At 48.3% G+C, this 20,173-nt stretch overlaps 1 protein-coding gene across 1 annotated transcript; it reads left to right on the top strand.

Annotated features, from left to right (window-relative positions):
• Positions 1-386: 386 nt before the first annotated feature.
• LOC135907154 (uncharacterized) lies at positions 387-20,112 on the top strand. Its single transcript, XM_065438820.2, has 4 exons — positions 387-694; positions 8,567-8,808; positions 10,626-10,987; positions 19,561-20,112. The coding sequence occupies exons 2-3, from the start codon at positions 8,638-8,640 to the stop codon at positions 10,887-10,889; spliced, it is 435 nt and encodes a 144-aa protein (XP_065294892.2). The 5' UTR covers positions 387-694; positions 8,567-8,637; the 3' UTR covers positions 10,890-10,987; positions 19,561-20,112.
• The last annotated feature ends 61 nt before the right edge of the window (positions 20,113-20,173 follow it).

Below are 20,173 nucleotides of genomic sequence, written 5' to 3'. Positions count from 1 at the left end.
TGCCGGCGGCGACGACGCCGAATTTCGTCTGCTTCACCGCCTCTATTTTATTATTTTTTTCTTTCTGTTTCTGTCTCTTTTCTGCCCTTGGCAATGGTGACGCGAAGTTCTTTTTTCGAAGTTCGTTTTTCTTTTTTAATGAAGTGACGGTCGCATGGGGCAGGCTCGATGTGAGGAGAGGTTGAGCCGGGGAGGGCGAGTGAGTAAATGGCACGCCGAGAAAGAAGTGTTACGGTCCCAGCAGCTGCAGACGAGGAAGGGATGAGGAAGAAAAGAAGGAGGGAAGGATGGCCGCACGACGTTGGTGGCTGAGCTTTTTTGATGGCGTCGGCGGACCGGTATATAAGCGGAGATGCCGGCCAAAACAGCGCCGGAGGTTCGTTGAGTGTGCACGCGAGACGCGACGACCACGGGGTGTTTTCTCGAGCAGAAGCCGTTTCCATAGCGACGGAGACATCTACCCGATAGGCCACGAGCGATCGCCCGGCACAGTTGACCACACGCTGCCCTCCAGCACAGAAAGCAAAAAAGAAACAACAACAAAAAAACAGCTGAGCCAGAAGAAGGAAGGCATCACCGTCTTCTTCCGCGCACCTGCTGCTGTACCCATCAGGAGAACGAACGCCCTCATCCTCCCCAGTCGTCGCTCCCGGGATTTTTCGGAACGCCCTTGAAACGAACGCGCTCTTCTCAGGTGAGTGGCCGAGACGACGCATGCGCGTGTGTGGATTCAGGAGTGACGTGCATGACGCGTGTGCGTGTAGGATGAGAGGTAGCGGGAACGGCGATGTGGAGGAAAGCAAAATAGAAGAGCAAGGGCGACCGTAGCGGCGAGCGATGAGGATATGCGATGTGCCTCAAAACTGAGCCGCTGGGGGCAGTGGGTTGAATTGATGGCACCTGTCTGGCGGCGACTGGGCGTGCAGGCATGCAGAGAAAAGCAAAATTGAAAAGAGGCAGTGCATAGTGTATTGGAGCAGTTTCTTGATGTCTGGGAAGTGTTTGTGGAGCGTAGACAGGCAGGCGGTATACATTCAGTTTCACGTCAAAATTATTCTCTCCTTGACGTTGACGCCGCAGCTCCCTCCCTGTGATTAACTTTTCGCGTGTCTGCAGATGGGAACAGGCCGGGACGGGCAGCTGTCGTTTTGAAACTCCCGAAACAAGGAACAATAATCTAATTTCGTTTCTAAGTAGGAAGCCAGTGCAGCTCATGGTTTTCCTGTATTAGCATTGTCTTCGATATGTCCGCCAGAGAATGTAACGCAAACTGGACGTTTCTTTTGCTTCAGCTTCATTCAGAGAGTCTGTCTGTCACCGAGTGCCATGAACGTTGCTCGAGCGTTATGCTTCCAAGCTGGTCGAGGCAAGAGCACTAAATAAACGAAATGTACGGGTCCTGGAAAAAGGATGCGCGCAAATTATTACCAGTCGCAACGTTTGGATAATTGTCGGGGCTCATAAAGAAAGGAGCTCCGGATTACTTTTGGTGGCATGTTGCATAACTAGTTTCTCTCACGCAATAAACCGCGTTTGCCGCGATGACCGTGCAGTTAGTCGGTGCTGTGTGCACGAACGTTTTTGAATTCTGCCGCTGTCGACATGCGGAGGCTGCGTTCAAATTGTCACACGGCCAGTTACACCGCCCGTTCACACTACAGATGCGCGCGGTCTTTGTGGTCTTTTCTAGACAAATGAGGAACAACAAACAATACGCGATTTAAGTTTAATGCTTGCCCACAAACTTACGCGCACAGTTTTCGAAAAGCACAATGAAATCTTGAATGACACGAATGTTGAAGGTGAAGATATGCGGCGGAAGCGATGAAAAACAGTGTTATTTATTATATATGCGCCTGTGTCTGTCTTTTCGCGGGCCTTTTTCCCTAGTAGCTTGTGCGCAAAAACTGCCGTTAATGACTACTGACGCCAGCTCACCGAAACCAGCACCGTATACCGTGTTATTTGTGCTGCAGAACTCACTGTGCCGCGTGGTTTTCGCCCGGACGTGTCAATTTCGTTCAAACACCGGCAGCAGTGCATGTGCGTGGCCGCAGAAAAATTCTGGTCCTGCGTTTAGGACCAGAGATTTCTACTTACAGAATTGAGCTTGACAATATGCGTAATTGTAAGGGCCACGTCTGCACATACGTAGGTCATACACATAAATAGCATAAACAAACATTTTCTTGCATGCATGTTTTTTACAGATCTTCTTGTAGATATCGATGCGAGAATCATTTTTAATGTCGCGATTTGTATTAGCGCGAAAGTAACGATAGGTAAGTAATCATTTTTAGGCCTCAGAGTATTGCTGAATGAAATCCTTCCTGACTCACAGGGTGAATAGAGTAATTTTGGAATGCGAAGCACGAGGCCCCTCGTGGTCTTTGTTAGCAAATTAGCAAAGAACAAAAGGGCCGAAGACAGCGCAGTACATTAGAAACCACGCACTGCGCGCCTTTTAGTAATGTTCGAGTATGAACCCATCGCTCTAACCAGAGTCCTCCTCGGGCTCGTATAACGTCGTATTCAAAACAATGATGCCTCTAAAATTTGAATTTGGCTTCGAACAAAGGCGAGTGTTTAACTGTTCTGCTACAGATGAATGAGAAAACTGGCCTCTCGAGGAGGTGTCTCTTAAGGGCGTTCACCTTCAGAATCTCCTTCGAACCAGGGTTTGCCTGATGGCGCCGGAATTTCACCGAGAGCGCTCAAGCGTGCCGACGGCGTGTTTGTCCAGGACCGAATGTTGCCATAACAAGTGAAACATAAACAGAATTATAGATAAACGTGGCGTGCGAAGCGCCATCTTACCACCACAGTATATGATCATCCACCTGTTCGTCGAAGTCTCCTAATAGGTTAGTTGCATCTATGTAAGCATATGACTAGGCTGTCCTGACAAACTCGCTCGGCGGTGTACGGCGATTAGCGCGCAGTTGGGGGAGGGATCGATCCAGGTTTGAATTTCACGGAAACACAGTACCGGCCGGTACGCAGCAATGCGATTAGCCAGGCGCGGGCTCAGCCATGCTCTCTGCGCGCGTCAGTGAAGCCGCATGCGACGTCCGAATCTGCGATTCAAATCTCGCCTCGCGTCAGCGTTCGTCGGTCGCGCCTGCTCACGACTCTGCAGTTCCTACAGCGGTGCGCGCGGGGCCACTTCCTGCAAGCGCTTTCCCATACCGGTGTCGTGATCCGTATCGAATCGTGGCGACGCCCGCGCGTGGCCCGTCACGAAGCGCGCCCCTCACGGGGAAATCGCCTTGGTTCGTCGTCTCGACCTTGTCGCTTCGAGGAGGCGTCGCGCTCTCGGCGGTCCAGGGGTGGCGTGGTCGGCTATGTAGGCCGTTACTATACGGCTAACGCTTGAATGCAGGTCGCGTGATGGTCGTGCAGGGGGACAACTGCCGTGAGCTTGATTCGCTCGTACTTGTGTGCGACATGTTTGTTTAGTGCGCGCACCTGGGACTTCGGTCTGCAGTAATAGCTTTAGGTTCGTCCGGTCTTGTGGATTTGTGGATGGCGGGGTCCAAGGAGGAAGCGACCACTGCGACGCGTAGTACATACATGGGTATTCTTCATTTGCGGCAAGATGTGTGGCTTGCAGTTAATCTTTTCGTTTATAATGTGCCAACTTTCTGGCTGAGATGCTGTCCATTCTGGAGGAGAGTTTCATGCTGGGCTTGTTGATTTTCGTTCCGCCTGTCAAATGGCCCGGACGATGAGACAAGCTACATGCGCAAAGAATAGAAGCGCTAGTATTGAAGAGGACAAGTGCGCTACCAGCGCGGTATCGACAAAACATAATAAACTTTATGCTCGCTTACACATCATGCATTGGCGCAGAACGTGTCGAAGAAAACAAACGAATACGCACACATGTGTCTGTTGCGCCTTTACATCTTGTTTCCTCGCCAAATCTCCATGCTTTCGATTCTGCCTTTCGCGCATCTGATATGTTCTTCGATGATGCGTCTCATAACCACAGAAAGCTTTTGAATTTGAAACTTTGCGATAAAGCTCCAGGTTGCAAGCGCGGAACCAGGACAGGCCGAGAAAACTGAGGCAGATTGAGGAGCAGCAGTTTGATGTCTGTGCTGGTGTCATGCGCTTCAAATCTTCTGGTCGAGGAAAAGGCGAACACCTTTCCTAGAGTAAAGTGTACTCAAGCACGGTGGCTTCGATGTACTCGGTTCGACAATTGTGGAGTCGGCTTCAGCTTGGAAAGAGGTCCATTCCTCAACTATTCATGTCGTCTCCATCAGCCTGTTCAAATTCACTCCAAGATAAATGCTTCTCCCACCGCCTTGTAGCTACTCCTTTTCTGCTCCAGGGGAACTCTGAAATTCCAAAATTAAGATGTGTTAATTTGAAATTTCTTATTATCTATTGATAATTACGAAATGGTGCAAAGAGGACGCAGGGCTAATGTTTCTTGAAGAGAAGATAGCTGTTAAAATTGTAAGCAGTTGTACCGTATATCTGGGTTTCATTTCTCTTTGGCCGTTGCACAGTGGCAGTCGCCGTTCTCTGGGCATTTCAAAGCATGCTGCCCTGTTTGTCGATGCTTGTTTTGATCGTCCTGTATAGGTCCCGTGCAATGAAACTATGGTAACTGGTACTCTTGGCAAAATAATTCACGGTGCAATTAAATCAACGAAATAACTACGAAACCTCATTAAAAGAAACAATCAAAGGAAGAAATATTTCATGACCGATGTACAACCCATCGCAAAAGAAAAAGAAAAAGTAAGGGCCGTTCACGTGCTGTCGCCAGTGAGCCAGTCGTCCTCACATTTTTTTCGCGATAGGGTACACGTGAGTGATGATAATCTCTGTCATCCTCATTTCCTCACTGCGACAAGATAGGCTAAACTGCCGTCGCCGCCTCCTTCTTGTCCCATGCCTGAGGGGACCGCTTCCGTCTTTGTGCTTCCTAATAAAAAAGTATTTTCGTTTATTCCGTGTCCAGTTAGAAGTGCATCACTCGCGTTCTACATCTTCTTCCTCCTCAGGTTGCGCTTTGACACCGGTTATGCTTGTCGCAAGCAGGATTTGCAGAAGCACGCCAGCGCATAAGGTGGCGCTAATGAGCTCGTAGCCTCGTCGGTAGAATGCAGATCGATAGATCGAGAGTTTCCGTATATACTTGATTCCTGGTAAGGGCTAACGTTGTTTTCTTTTCTCTCTTTTGCGTTGTTACCTGATAAAGGATAACGAAAGTTATTTCGCCAGGACCGTGACATTGTCAAAAAGAACACTGAAAGCTTATTTAAAACCTGGTTCAAGTCGCTTGTAAACACTTCGTGCTCAAAGGAATGCGAAGGACTGAAACAGATCTAAGAACCTAAAGTCCAATTCAGGAGGGCGTGAAAGCTATCCACACTTGTACCCTAGCCAAGCCGTTCTTAGAGACAGCCAGCAAACTACCAAACCGGACGTTCATCTGGTTGTCTATTTTGCTATTACTGCGTTTGCTATTTTTGCTTTCTGTCTATCGGCAGCCATTTTTAGCAAACAGTGCAGCGCACATTCTAGAATAATAATAAAAAAAAGATTCGACAATTCTGCTGCGGATGAGTCACACGACAGCGATTACAGCAATCAAACCTTTCGAAGAAGTTGTCATTTCTGGTAAACACACCTGAAGATACGCATCTATCCAACATTTATTTTCTGCCGCCTGCAACAAGCGATATAGTGGGTTTTGCCTTTGAATTACTGGGTGTGCTTATTACTGGAAATAAACTAGCTCGTTTATGTAAACGTAATATAATAAACATACTGCATGTCTGCTTGAGACAGATGCCTAGATGGAAAAATAAATAAAAAAAAATTTCGCCGTGCCATGGAGACCGTAATATGATTAGGTTGACGACTTATTCTCAATGACGCCAATGATTCAACGATATTACATAGTTTCGGTGCAAATTCATCGGATTGGAGTTGGATGGGTTGAGGCTACGCATACTTTGAAGCTACGCATAATTTCTGCATGTGCTACGTTGCCATGTAACTATTCCTCATTAATCTCACCCACTGAGCTTCTTTTGCATGAGAAGTATATAATCTGGTAAACACCTATACCAAAGTCTAGTCTTTCTCACGCCCAAGGCGCCCACCTGACCAGTATCTGTGGATCTGTCGTCCGCACAACACATCCTTGTTAAATTTCCTTGGACATAACCATTTATACATGCATACATAACGTGCACGCATAAAACGTTTTATGCCGCTGGATAAACTTACGAATAAAACAAGTAAAGAAAGAAGCTCTACTGACGTTGCAACAAAGTCTCGAGGAACCTGCCATGCATGGTAATAATTTCGCAGACTGTGCGCAAGGGTTCGTAATAGTTTTAAATCGTTGCGACGTCTCTGTACCCAAGAATAGCATATACCCGCGGCTGCAAGGGTCCAATAAGCACTTTGTTCTGCTTAACTGATTTCTGCTATGGCCGAAAGCAGAGATCCAGAAGCGACGAGGGAAAAACTTTCACTGTAAGCCTAAGAAGGAGTGCCGCCGATGACTCATCTAAATGGTTCTTTATTCTTATCCGTGTGCACTTTTGCAAATACCGTATTGCAATGTGGATATAATGTACAAGGAATCAACGAATTCAGTACGCGACAAATTTTCAAGGCGCGTACGAATGCAAATAAGCGCACAGGTATATTCAAGCTGCATGCGCTGCCAGCAGCATGCAAGGATGAACGCACAGCCGTGCGTGTATTCATGCGCGCCGGTAAGCGGACAGACGATTTCCAGGCTATACGACAGCAGTGCGCTCTCGATGCTGAATGGTACACTTGTGAACAACAGATTCTTTTAGCTGATAATAACAGCGCGCTTGTCTTTATCGATCATTTTTGCGACAATAAGTGTTTGTCTTCGGCGTGCTTTCTCTGCCCGCGCTGTGGACTGAAAAGGAAGTTAGCCGACTGATTTGCTCCAAACATATCATTCGCCTGTCAAGTATTTTTCATTTTGGCCGCTTCCTTTTCGATGTCGATGAAGAGTAAAATTATGCACGGCTCGAGATTCTTGAGGCAGTGTAACGAGCTGCAACGATAGTTTAAGTGCGCACAACCCTGCTAGGCGCATGACGACGTCGGAGATACACGTGCAGCTATGTCGTCACAGAAATGGTAGCGCAATTGTTTTGTTTAAGAGTTTCAGAATTCTCAAGTTGACCATTATACAGTACTCGATGACGCATTTTGTTTCCATTGGTTTTGAATGAATAGAATTTATTGATAGGAAAGACAGAGAGGTAGACCTGAGCTAGTGCGCTCTAGTCTGCTACTCTGCACTGGGGAAGAGGGAAGGGGAGTGAAAGTATTGGGATGGATGGTGATGATAACAGAAGTGGTGAGTGCTTATGTGCATGAGACAGTTGCCTCGCTAGAGCCGCTCGTCGAGCTTGGTGTCCTGCAGGAACTTCAACAATATTTTTGTTGCACGCATTGAAATTGTAGTGTCATGCCATGGGCCGAGGATAGCTTCCTCCGACAGCAGTTGTCTGCCAACGCTGGCTAGGAAACTGTCTAACGTCCTTCGCTCCAGCATATATGCTGGGCAGTCGCACAGTACGTGTTGCAGTGTTTCGGGCATGTGGCAGTGTACACAATCAGGGCTGTTCGATTGGCCGATGAGGTGTGCGTAGCGACGGGTGAAAGCAACGCCGAGCCGAATCCTGTGTAGCAATGATGTTTTGCTCCGTGTAAGCTTCGGGGGCAAACAGAATTTACCGTCTGGGTCAATCATATGTAATTTCAGTATAAACGTATCAACAACGATGATTGTGTCAAGCTCGTCTGATTAGCTGCCATGGGGTGAACCTCCGTTCGTTTGCGTGTCGCCCGCGGTGACAAATGGTCGGGGGAAGCAAGTGAAGCGAAGTTGACAATTGCGCGGATCAAGGTCTATTCTCTTGTTGGACGAAATCATTTATAAATGAAAGATTCTAGACAGTGACAAAAACGCTCAACTGCAGCACAGTATATAAGGTGGGGAAGAAGCGAGGGATCTGTGCCGTTCATGGTGTTATTGGCAAGAACAGCGTCACCGTCCTTTGTCTTGGCTTTTCACGTTTGTGTAACACGTTAGCAAGCTTGGGATAGGTTGAGTAAAGTAACCACTCCACTTGTTTGCTTCTTTATGTTTCTTGTTTTGTATTTTTGCCTTCGTAATGCCCTGCAGAGAGTACTTTTACTGTCGCAGCTCCAAGCCAGAAAAGGATGGCGGTGTGGGACGGTTGGTACGTCTTGACTAAAGGTGGTTTATTGCAGGGAGACACGAGTACTAAAGAGGACACATTGATCGCACAGGCGCCTGCAGATGCGTGCAATGTATCTTCTTTTGTGCTCGTGTTTTCCTGCGCTCAAACAACTTTAGTCCAAACTATAGAGGAGTATAGACTCACTGCAACCAATAACAGCCCCGACCCACCGCACATTATTACTATTTTTTTTGCACCAAGCCGGGGATGATGCGAGCGAATTCTTGGAGCTTTCAAGAGGTAACTTTCCTATGCCTCTCTACCCAATTGTCTCGCAGAGGATTCCATCGCCGACCGAGTACCGGAGTAGCGCATCAAGCGGCGGCCGCGGAAGCCAACGAGGGGAGCCATGAGGTTGCAGCAGGCGTGCGCGCTAGTGGCCCTTGTGCTGGCCACCACGCTCAGCATAGCGGCGCAGGCAGTGTACCCGGATGCCGCCCTGTACCAGACGAACATCAACCGGCAAAGCGGGGGCGTCGGAGCGGCGGCCGCCGGAGGCATCGCGTCCACCATCACGCAGGCGAGTACAGAGGTCGCGACGCGTGCGGCGTCGCTGACGATGATTTAAGGAAGGCGTACAGAGAAGAGCTCGAAGATATTTCCCCACCACGCCTTTGAACGAAGCAACAGTCTATTTGCACGTGCAGCTTTCCCGATTGGGTAGTCGTTGTCGAAGGCTTCAGATGGCTTCGGGGCAGCGCGCATGCAAAAGCCTGCGATGTTTCACCAGTGATATACACGGCCCACGCGACATCTTGAAACCTTTCCCATTGATGTGCGTGCCGACGTGTTGTGTTTCGCCACGTCTCTGTGCATCCTTCCACACGCACTCAGTGCTCACTCTCTTTATTCTTTCCTCTTTCTATTCCCCTTTCCCTCACCCCAAGTGTAGGGTAGCAAGCCGGGTGCTCGTCTGGTTGACCTCCCTGCATTTCCTGTCCCTGCTCTCTCTCGCTCTCTCTCTCAGCAAATATTTTTAGCTTGTGTTCATCTACGCGCATACGATAGCTTAAGCACAAGCACGGCCCACAAATCTGCAGACGTTTGTTGCGACTGTTTTTGCGAGCGCAAGAAAGGTTAGCAAGATGAATGATGCCGGTTTCTGAACCGTAGCTGACGTTGTATACATTCTGGCTGGCACGACGCTCTTGTCGGACACCGCGACACTCGACGGTGCTCCAAATTTGCTTTGACCTGCAGCTTCCATAGTGATTACATTGAGTTGCCCCAAGTTCTTCAAGCGTAGAAAAGTACTCCCTAGAAAGTTCATGCAGATGGCTGGCGGGTTGCTGTGAGGAGCCACACATGTGCGACGGACGGACAGCGGCAATGAATGTCAGCGACAGTGGACGTGCACAGCTCTCCGTGCAGATGAGAGGGAAAAAAAGATTCGACGGAGAGTTAGCGATGGTCAGTGTGGAGATGTATGCGCAGCATAGCGGCTTTTCTATAGCCACAGGGCCTTAACACCTGCAGAAACGCCTAGAAAAGAATCTCAAATGCATTACAGTATGGCTTACACATTGAAAGTGCGGACAAATAGCTTCCTTTAACATTCCTGACATGACCTTTTAGGGCTAACGCAAGGTTAAGAAAGGTAAAGCACAAAAACAACAACAACAAAAAACCTTGCTTATTACGCTGCTTGAAAGAAGTTGCGGAACGATCGCTGTGCTTGTGCGATGTACGACGTGTGGGCCGAAAGATGTTGCAATATGCTTTTTTCCTTCCTTTAAACATTGCTATGTCATATGACATAGCATCGCTTCATATAACATAGACATAACATAGCATATGACGATGCTATGTCATATGACATAGCATCGTCATATGACATAGCATCGTGTCATATAACATAGCATCGACACTACATTACACTACTGGTTGTTTCCGAGGAAAACTATTTGTTATTGTTCAATTCCGTCACACCACGCTTACGCTACCCAGTGATTGACATTACGGCCGATGCAAATAACCTAGACGGAGGACACATAGGAATCGCAAACTGAGAAGTTCTTACTCAGCGCTTCTTGCGTGCCTTTCAACTCAGAGAAAGCCTACACTCAGGAGCCCTTTCAGAAACTGTCTGTGCGACCTTTCTATAATAGGCAGCGCAATTTTCCAATACATGCAATGCTGACTAACTTATTTCCAGTCTGCGCTTGTGTGTACTTCGTATAAATTTCCTTGCATACTGTTTTTCGTCACGCGTCGCTGCGCTGTGTGTATCGAAACAAAGTTCAAGTGATCCACTGAAACACTTTATCGATCTTTCGCAAACCGGGTGTCACTTTTGGGCGTTCCGACTACTCGACAGAACCCGTCTTCTCCGCGCAGGGCCTCTCCGGGCTGATGTCCGGCCTGATCACGTCGCTGCCGTCGATGCTGACCAACGCGGTGCCCATGCTGCTGATGCTCGGGCTGGGCGGCCTCCTGCTTCCACTTCTGGGCGTGAGCCTGTTCTTCCGCGAGGGCCAGAAGAGGACCTTCAGCCTGCCGTCCATCAACCCGGCCATCCTGGACGGGCTCGCCGACGTGCTCGACCGCGTCACCAAGGCCATCGAGCAGGGCGAGAAGAAGTACGCCACCAAGAACAACTGAGGGGGAAGAGGGGCGCCACCCTCCCGCTCCTCCTGGACGTCACGCAACCACCGCCACCTCTGTAAATAGGACGCTGCCAAACTCTCCCTCATGTACAGGTGAGCGTATACCAACTGGCGTGCCATTGCGCCCGCGGTGACTTCGTTGCGTGTTTGTTTGCATTCATTTATAAACACACAATGACGCTGCGAAGAAAAGATAACCCGGGAGGCCCACGTGAAGTGCCGGGGTAGGGAATGGAGGGGGGGGGGGCAACATCTGCCGAAAGCGTATTACACCGCGTATGCAGTAACTCGTCAATCACCAATCGCATGTCGGTTGCAATCTCACGCTTACATCTACCCTCGATTATGGGAGAGTCATCAATTTTTTTTTGCACTTGCTTTCCGGTGTCTCGCACATCGTAATTTAAATTATGAAGTAGCAGCGCTATAGGAGATTGTTCAAACCGGCCCATCGTTGAGCTCATAGAACTATGCTATCGTTTATATATGAGTGCCAGTGCAAATGTTGTATAACGCTGACGATGCTAGAGTGCTAGGGCCCTTCATATGCGAAATGCTTTTCTGCCAATATTTAAAGCACGCTCATCGAAACTCTTTCGTATGACTCGGAGCTTTTCGCATCAACCAGCACACAGCTCAGAACGCTCGCTCCACCGGTCAGGCGTTTAAATAAATGATGAGTTTCATTTAAGCCAATAGGCATAAGATGTTAGGGACCATAAGCTACTGATTTATACATGCAATGGGCTTGGGCGGCACTAAGTGCTCACTTTTTGACTACATGAAGCCTGTTACGCGACATGAGGAAGCAAATTTTGTTATCTTAGCCTCAGATTGAGAAAAACAATGACGAAAGAAACATCTGTTAGACCAACCGGCAACAGTTATCTTCCATAAGTGGCAGCAGGACTTCCTAACCTTAACCCATATCATATGAATGATGCTCCTCTAAGATTACCGAGAAACTTTTAGCGTTTGCAATTGACAGCCAGCCTGTACACCAGCATTGTGAAGACGTGTACGTTTTTCATGCACAATCTTCTGCAACGTGTTCTTTGGCGAGTTACTCCTGCATTATGCCAAACCGGTGCGTAGTAGCCTGGACAGAATACACCAGGAAAGGCATACGAACGCTGACCAGCGCTATACTCCGGTCCATCGTTGCAACGGCTTTAGCGTGTATAAAAGCAGGCTACGACATCGTGACAACAGCAATCTGTGCCCAGCGCCTGACCCCCTTGGTTGTGTTTATAAGTACCATCCTTGTGCTTGTTATGCGATCTCTTAAGCGAGGGGATGACGTAGAGGTAGGGGAAGAAATAAGACAGGAAGCAACCTATTCTTTGGCGGCCCAAATGCTGCGTTGCGTCGTACTCCAGCCAGTACACCTTTTTAACTTGACAGCTAGCGAGGCCGAGGCAGTAAACGGGATCTGGCGAGCCAAGGAACAAAACGAAAACCGTGTCCGCCGCGCCGCGTCGTTACGTCTCCTTCGGGGAGAACCAGACTGTCTCGTAACACGGTCACCCAGTTCTCACACGGGTTTGTGTATACGTATCCGGTCGCGGCATGACCGCTCCCCTTTCGCGAGGCTGGTCCGATCGCACGCTGCAGCCGCGTCGAAGAGCCCCCACCGCTTGCTCCTCCATCGCTATCTTTATCGACCTGATTATTTTGCGGCGCGGCAGTTTTCGTACTGGCTTGCAACTGGTTCTGCGACGGTGGGATCTTTGTACGCACGTGCTGCTCCTTGTTCGTATTTCACGTGTATCACGGCGCAGCTTTTTCGAGTGTGTGGCCATGCCCTTACAAGAGGCTTCATTTGCTTGTCTGGTGGCCGAGCGGGCCACGTTGATGCGTTAGCAGGTACCTGTGCAGCTATTGCCCGATTTGTACTGTTTCTATCGCCAGTACCTTCTCCTCGGCTCCTCGTGATCAGCTAGCTCACTGCCTGTTCGCTCGCTTCACGTAATCGGACAACCTATTTGAAATAGTTTGATGTCTTTCACTCGTATTATTTTCTCCGGTTGCATTTTAACAGTCATGTCACGCTCAGTTTGTTACAGTGAATGTTCTCATTCTTGATAAAAGTGTGTTGATTCTAGTTTAGTCAGATGAGCTAGCCTACAGATTTTCTGACGCCAATTTGCCCGCGGTATTAGGCCTCATTCACACAGCCGTCAAACTTACCGTCACGTCGCCGTCACGTCAAAATAAAAAGAAGATAATAATAAAAGTGTACAGCAAGCCCGACGGAGCAGTGTAGGAAAGGCGATGGCAGTGGTGACGTCGACAACAGCACGGTTTTGTACAGTGTCGACTGACCGGTCCCATGTTCGTCTAAACCTAGAGATACGTATCGTACATTATGAATTCAATCTGATAAATAATCGTTAAATAACGTCAAATCTGTTAAATAAAACACCGAAGTGCACAGCTGGGTATTCGATGTGCCACCCGTGTAACGCAGGTGTAAAGAAAGCAGCAGTCGCTTCCGTTGCCAGCTTCAGCTTTGTAAAACGACTGCATTTAGCGACGGTTTCCTAATTTCTGATTGGTCCATTTTGTAGGGGCGGGACTCTGTCACCGTGATGGCGACGGAAACGTAGAGCCCCGCCCTATGTCGGTCACCGGCGACCCGTTTTTGAGGAGAAAACGACCCTGAAACCCTCTCCACCGACGAAAGCCGGTGCCGGGACGGGGACCGCGAAGGAACGTTTGACAGCTGTTTGAATGAGGCTTTAGGGTCCTTTCATACCATTATGACGGCAAACATCGTGCACAGATATCGCAACGAATTCTTAATACGCACATGTCTTTATTGGTCAACCCGCACTCGGTCGTCACGTCTTAGATAAGTTAATTGTGTATTTTGAGCCTAGCACTATCGTGGTTGTCTTGTCCGCCTACGGCGAAGCGTTCTATTTCGTCGTTAACTTCTATTCAACGACTATTGAAACCAACGACGGTTAAAATCCGTGAGCTTGAAACCAATGGACCTCGAGGATTTCAACGGTTGTTCGTTTCACTGATCGCTGAAAGTAGGCATGCGGCAAATAAAGACAGGAATGAACAACTCCAGGGCAACTAGTCTCTCCGCGCTATGCACCACGTGTACAATGAACAACAAGCCGAAAGGTACTAGTCAAGGTGTAGATGCCGGCATATTGAAAAACACTGTGGGCAAGAAGGGATGCGCTTGGCTGGCCGACGTTTCGGTAGCCCTACTTACTTTTGCGAAAAGGCGGTCTTGCTATGATTAGTGCACTAGCAACCACGTAAAACTAATAAGCTCGAAAACTAATAAGGCTTGAAAGACAAGTCCATGTTGTTAAAAGTCTACCATGCAGCATATTCGAAACGGTTTACCTGGTTCGACCCTTCTTCTTTAAGCAGAGGGGTTGAACAATTTTCCATCTGTTTTCACCTCCATCTCCTATTTATAGATGGCGCCTCTAACGTCACACGTCACGCTACTTGTTCAATTTTTGCCGTTACCATGGTGAGTGGCGTGCCGAAAGACTTCTGGTAGGGAAGCGCGTGGCGCTATGGCAAAATTAAACGTACTACTAACGCGATTCTGTATGTTAGGCGCAGATTAGAACACAGTGATACGAAAAGAAAAAAAAAGGACTTCGCATATATGTGAAAATCTGATCAACTGATACATTAAAGACAGTGCAGCTGTAGAAGCAAGTTAGTTCCCACACTTAGTTCTTCGGAAGTACAAGGAGAGATGACCTCCAACCTGGAGGCGGCAAATCGCGACTCGAGAAATATAAATTACCGATTTCTGACATAAAAAAAAGAAATACCACCCAAAGAAGCCGCTGTCTATTCGTATGAAGTATACGCAAAGTAACCTTTATTTTATAATTATTTATAATTACGTTTCAAGGCAACAAATTCGGTACTCTGACGCATGTTGCGTTGCTGGACGTTCGTTGATTGACATTTTATACCGAGCACGCTGCCGCGCACGCCGTAGTCGCATCCTGCAAAACATTGTAAATAAAAACTAAACGCACGAAGAATGGGCCGGACGCAGCGCCTGAAAAGCTCAGCTGCTGATATCAGTGCGGTAGTTTGTTTGCTACTACTTTATTGGGCATTGCTCGCACGATGTGGTTTAGCTCTTTCTGCATTGCTTTTCCGACACACAAAGTCTCGTCTGCTTTCTCCTCCCGCTGACCGGACTGGCGGGAACAGTTTTGTTTCGAAGAGGGTGACACAGTTGCGAAAGCTTCGTTGAACTAAGTCTGCGTTTCCTTTTCGGTGGCTCCCCAAGGCAGGCTTTCTTGTATGGGCCACTTAAGGGCAGCTGTGCGAACTTGAGAGTAGTTTTAGTGTCCTTACAATGTTCCTAAACTCCCTCTGTAACACGTAGACTTAGGGAAACCGTCCTATTCATTGACAGTATAACCATCTTAATACGTAAAACAGAGGTAAGCTACGTAAATTAGTATAGTTGCATTGACTACTATTATGTTTTTCTTTCTTTAAGAAGCGATGTTTCCGGGATGCTCACATATTTTGTTTTCCCTATTACATCTCTCTGTTTCTGCATTAGAACGAAATAAATGTTTTAGATAGAGTTTTCCCCTACGATAATAATAATAATAATAATAATAATAATAATAATAATAATAATAATAATAATAATAATAATAATAATAATAATAATAGCTGTAAAAATGACGCTCGTACTGAAAACTAGAAAGCTATGCGGCTAACTGGACGCCGTTAGAATTTCCCACTGTGTATAACCTAGGGTACGCAATAACAAACAAGCGAAAACTTCTTGCATACCTGAGTTCGAATGCAGCTCCTGAACAGGAGAGCCGGAAAAGCTCCGTAAATTATGTTTAAAGCAAAATACCGACAAATCGCTAGTAGCAAACGGCGGAACGCTCGAGAGACTGCGCGTAGTAAGCGGTGTTGGGGGGGGGGGGAGTTCGATAGCATCGGTGATCGAGTGATTAGGCCGAAGGAAGCGCTCTAGGCGCCGAGAAACGAGATTGGGAGGACACCATCACCACCAGGCGACGGAAGGAAGGAAGGAAGGAAGGAAGGAAGGCAAGCAAGGCCCGATGGTTGGGGGGAGGAGGGGGGGGGGGCTCAGTGGCTACATGTCCGGGTCACGGGGCGGTGTTTTGTTCACACACACGCACGCGAGGTCACGTGCACGCGCGCGCACACACAGGGCGCACCGGCATCCAGGAAACGGCCTGCCGGTGTTGCGGCGGCCCCGGCAGACGCGGCCCGAAGCGTGGAGAGGGGAAGGGAACGCGCCGCCCTTGACCTTGCCTCGCGGCGGCGCCGTAAGCCGCGCAAGTGGGCCGAGGGCTGCCTCGAAAAGTCACGGCCGCCGGTCGTCGGCTCCGAGTGACCCACATAGCCCGCACCCCCCCTCTCTCAGCTTCTCCGCCGGAATGGGAGACCAGCCACCGTAGGCTTGGGGGCGTCGGGTCCCGGCTTCGCCGAGGGGGGCGGAAGGGACACTTTAGTGCCCCTTCGATGGGGCTCGTTTATTGGAGTACCCTGTCTGGCAGGCTTATTGGGCCCCGGGCACTGGACAGATTGGCCTCGCGGCTATTTTAGCTTGAGTAACGGTACAATGTAGATACAGAAGTTTTCAGGCAGAGAAAGAAAGAATAAGGAGATGGTAGGCAGGACGCTAGACTAAACAAGCATGTACAGCACACTTGATTAGCTGAAGCAGGCTAGGTGAACATTTGTCGCCGCATAAGTTCGACAGTGAAGTCAATGAATCATCATCATCATCACATTCTTCCAACACGACGTGTCGATGCAAGCTGCTTGGGCTACGACGAAAACGAGACGCTACTACGTAACAGCGACACCCACGCGCACGTTTCATGGCTTACCCGAACCTGATAAAGGAAGTGTTGCCCAATCCATGGCCACGTCGTTGGAACACATATGGCATGCACTATAGTGCCCAATATGACTTGCAACACGAGAACTCCTGTGTAGCAGTAGCCTGCGGCCGGAATAAAATTCCAGTGACCTACTTGATGAGTCTAGTTAGTACGCCGGAAGGAAATACCTGTTTTTATATTGTTTCGGCGTACACGATATCTTTTTGCGTTTTCAGATACAAGAAAGGCCCATAATGCTTCAGTACTATTACTTATAATTTTCTTTTATAAGGTACGGCGAGTTTGACAAGTTTGTGAAATGTCGATTATGTACATGGGAAAGCCTACGTGTTTTAACGCTCGCTTGCTGCTCGCCTTCGTCATTCTCGCCCGCCAAATTATTAAGGCTATATATGTCATGGGGTGAGCCGTCCGGAACCTATGCTTGTAAGCAGTGTGAGATTATACTTGTCTCCCAAGCACAATGACCTTTTAGTGGAATAGCACATGATATTCAACGGTTTCCTTATTAATATGATTTTATTTACATGTGGACTACTTCAATTCGCAATCGCCTAATGCTCCAGCCTCCCTCTATAGGCTGCAATTTTGACTGACGTAGTGGTACCTGCTAGAGAACTTTCTGTTCTACTTTATTAAAACAATACATCACAACATAAAGCTTGAACACGAAGTTTAGGCACACTTATATCTCTCAAGCGCAGATACTTTTTTGAGGAACATCGCATGATCTTTAACGCCTACTTTCATTTTCTACTGTAACATCTACTTTTACAATGGCTACTTTCATATTGCATAATGTTCTTAATTTGGTCTACACCCTTCTTGAGTCATTCAGTACGTACCACTGGGCACGGTGCTCATTCTTGGCCAAATGCTTCGGTGCGGGTACGTTCCGCTGTGACACAAGAAATAAAGCTTTAAACGTATCAAAATTCTGGGGCCTCACGTGCCAAACACGCGATCTGATTATGAGGCAAGCTGTTGCGCGGGGCCTACGGAATCGTAATTTCGACCATGGGGTCCTTTAGCATGTTTTTTTTTTTGCATTTTGTCCCCATAAAAACACGGTCGCAATGGCAGGGATCGAGCCCGCGACCTCGATCTCAGCAGCGCAGCGCCATAGCCGCTGGACTGTACCGCGGCGCGTTAAGCTTTATATGCATTTAGATGCAGTATATATCGTAATTCTCTGCACATAAGCCTCTTATAACTGTTCGTCCCTCGATAGGCATCATGAAGCGCCTTCGTCCTCGTGACATCATTGTCTCGACGTCTCATACTCTGCATAACGCCTGATTCGCTTTTTGCATTTCCGCGGAGCTATGCAGTTAGCTTAGCTATACTGCATATACATAAACATAGCATGGCATTACACGTTGCGTAAGATGAAAATGACCACAAAATCGCTTGCGTCGCACTTTCTTGTGTAGCATTAGGTCTGAACAACTTTCTAAAACTATTCTAGTGTATGCGCGTGTAGTTCTCCCTCCCTCCCTCCCTCCCTCCCTCCCTCCCTCCCTCCCTCCCTCCCTCCCTCCCTCCCTCCCTGTGCGCGTCATCATCAGCACCAGCGTAGAAAAGAAATTTTCGTGAGAGAATGCGAGGCTATGCTTCTAGGAGTTGACGCGACTCCGTGGCTGCAGATTCAGTTTGACGGGAGAGTTCAGAGGGAGAACTTCGGCCTGGGCTGGTTGGTGCGTTACGTTTAAGCTTGTTGAGAGCTACAGAACCGACCAAACTAGAACTCAATAAAAGCTAGGGAGCTGATACGCCTACGGCAATCGCACAGCTCTGCCACGGAGCTGTGAGGCTCCGTGGCAGAGCAGAACAAAATGCATATTGCAGTCGTCTTGAGTTACTTATGGCATATTCAGGTGGCCGTTGGAGAGAGCTGTGACCGTGCTACGAAGGCGATGAAAAACAGCGTTAAAGCTGTATTACACGAATGAACGCGTATGGAAGTGATGATCCTGCTTCCTTATCTTCTGTGGAGCCTTCTTACGCTAGCAGTGACTCCTAAATTGCTCCTTCACGTGATCTTTGTGGCGCTACCGGAACGCACTGCAACGACCACTCGAATATGCTATTAGTATGTTTCTTTTGTAGCCCTTTCCCAAAACAGGTTAATGCCCGTTAAAAAAAATAAAAGCTAATGCCTGCTAGCCCTTTGCCAAAACGATAACCTACCTAAAAAAACATACGAGGGTTGTTCAATAAAGACTGAGGCTGATGCTCTGAACACGTTATTTGTGAAAATTATTCGTTGGCACTTCTGCCTCTTTCTATAGGCTTCCCAGTAAGTTAAATTCACGCATCCCGCCGTTTCTGCAAAGCTTGCATAACGTGAGTGAAGTATTCATTTGAAACCTACTTTAACATCGCCTCCACTGCGTTCACTACGCCTGGTTCTATGGCTTGTTCCATGTCAGTCCCTTGTTCACGTATATATATACCTTTCTTTTACCCTGCGCCGAAGAATCGCAACAATCCCCTCACACGCTTCACAGTCCAGACGCAGCACTGTCCGATTTCTTTGTACACCTCACGGTAACATGGGGCATTGTTTTGACATGGAAGAAGGCGTGATGACATTGGAGGCGCACTCAGAATTTGCTTTCGCCTTATGTGAATTTCTTGTTTTTTGTTTATTTCAGCAGAAAACTCGCCCGTGTGATGTCTTTCATTGTCGTCGTTTTCGTTGTTGCTCTCCACTCACGGTGCTTGTCTCCTCCCCTCGGCCCTCTCTCCCTCTGTTCGCAGTTCCTGTCCGAAAAAACGACCGTGCCTCCCGACAGACTAACTCCGTGTCCGCGTCTTCATCTGGCTTCAAGAGTGACGGGTGACGTCGCCTTCCAGCCGCCGCCCCGTTCCTGCCTCATCTCTCGTTTGTGCCTGAAGCCTGTCGCTCGCCACCCGCGCTCGCGCTGTGCGCGTCCGGTGCTTTGCGTATTTTTTTTTCCAGATTGCTCATTCCACCTCGTCACGTGTTCCGTGTGCCGCCCTCGAACTCGTTTGCCCGTGTTTTGCCGGCGTCTAGCGGCCTGCAGTCGTGTGCTCTATCGATAATCGCGCTGTTTGTTTGTCTATTGTTAAGAGCTCCTTCGTGTGATTCAACGCGCGTAGGTAATTTATTAGTCGTAGACCTCGGTGCGCTGGCGACGTGCTGCGGCTCTCGCTAAGCACGCTTTTCCGAAACAACGGGAAACAGCATCAATATCGAAGCAACGACACCTTCAGGGGCAACTTCCAGTTCATACTCACTTTGTGTCGTCGCAGGCGATATTTTTTTAAATTCTTTTTTTGTCTTCGTTTGTCGTGCTCTTCATTGATATGCCGCTTGTGTGTTTAATGACTAGCATATAGCTGTAGTTTG

The sequence above is a fragment of the Dermacentor albipictus genome, chromosome 1 (assembly GCF_038994185.2).
Source record: "Dermacentor albipictus isolate Rhodes 1998 colony chromosome 1, USDA_Dalb.pri_finalv2, whole genome shotgun sequence".
NCBI classification, from domain to species: Eukaryota; Metazoa; Arthropoda; class Arachnida; order Ixodida; family Ixodidae; genus Dermacentor; species Dermacentor albipictus.
Note: the sequence above shows the minus strand (reverse complement) of the source record. Positions and strands in the feature narration are given on the sequence as shown.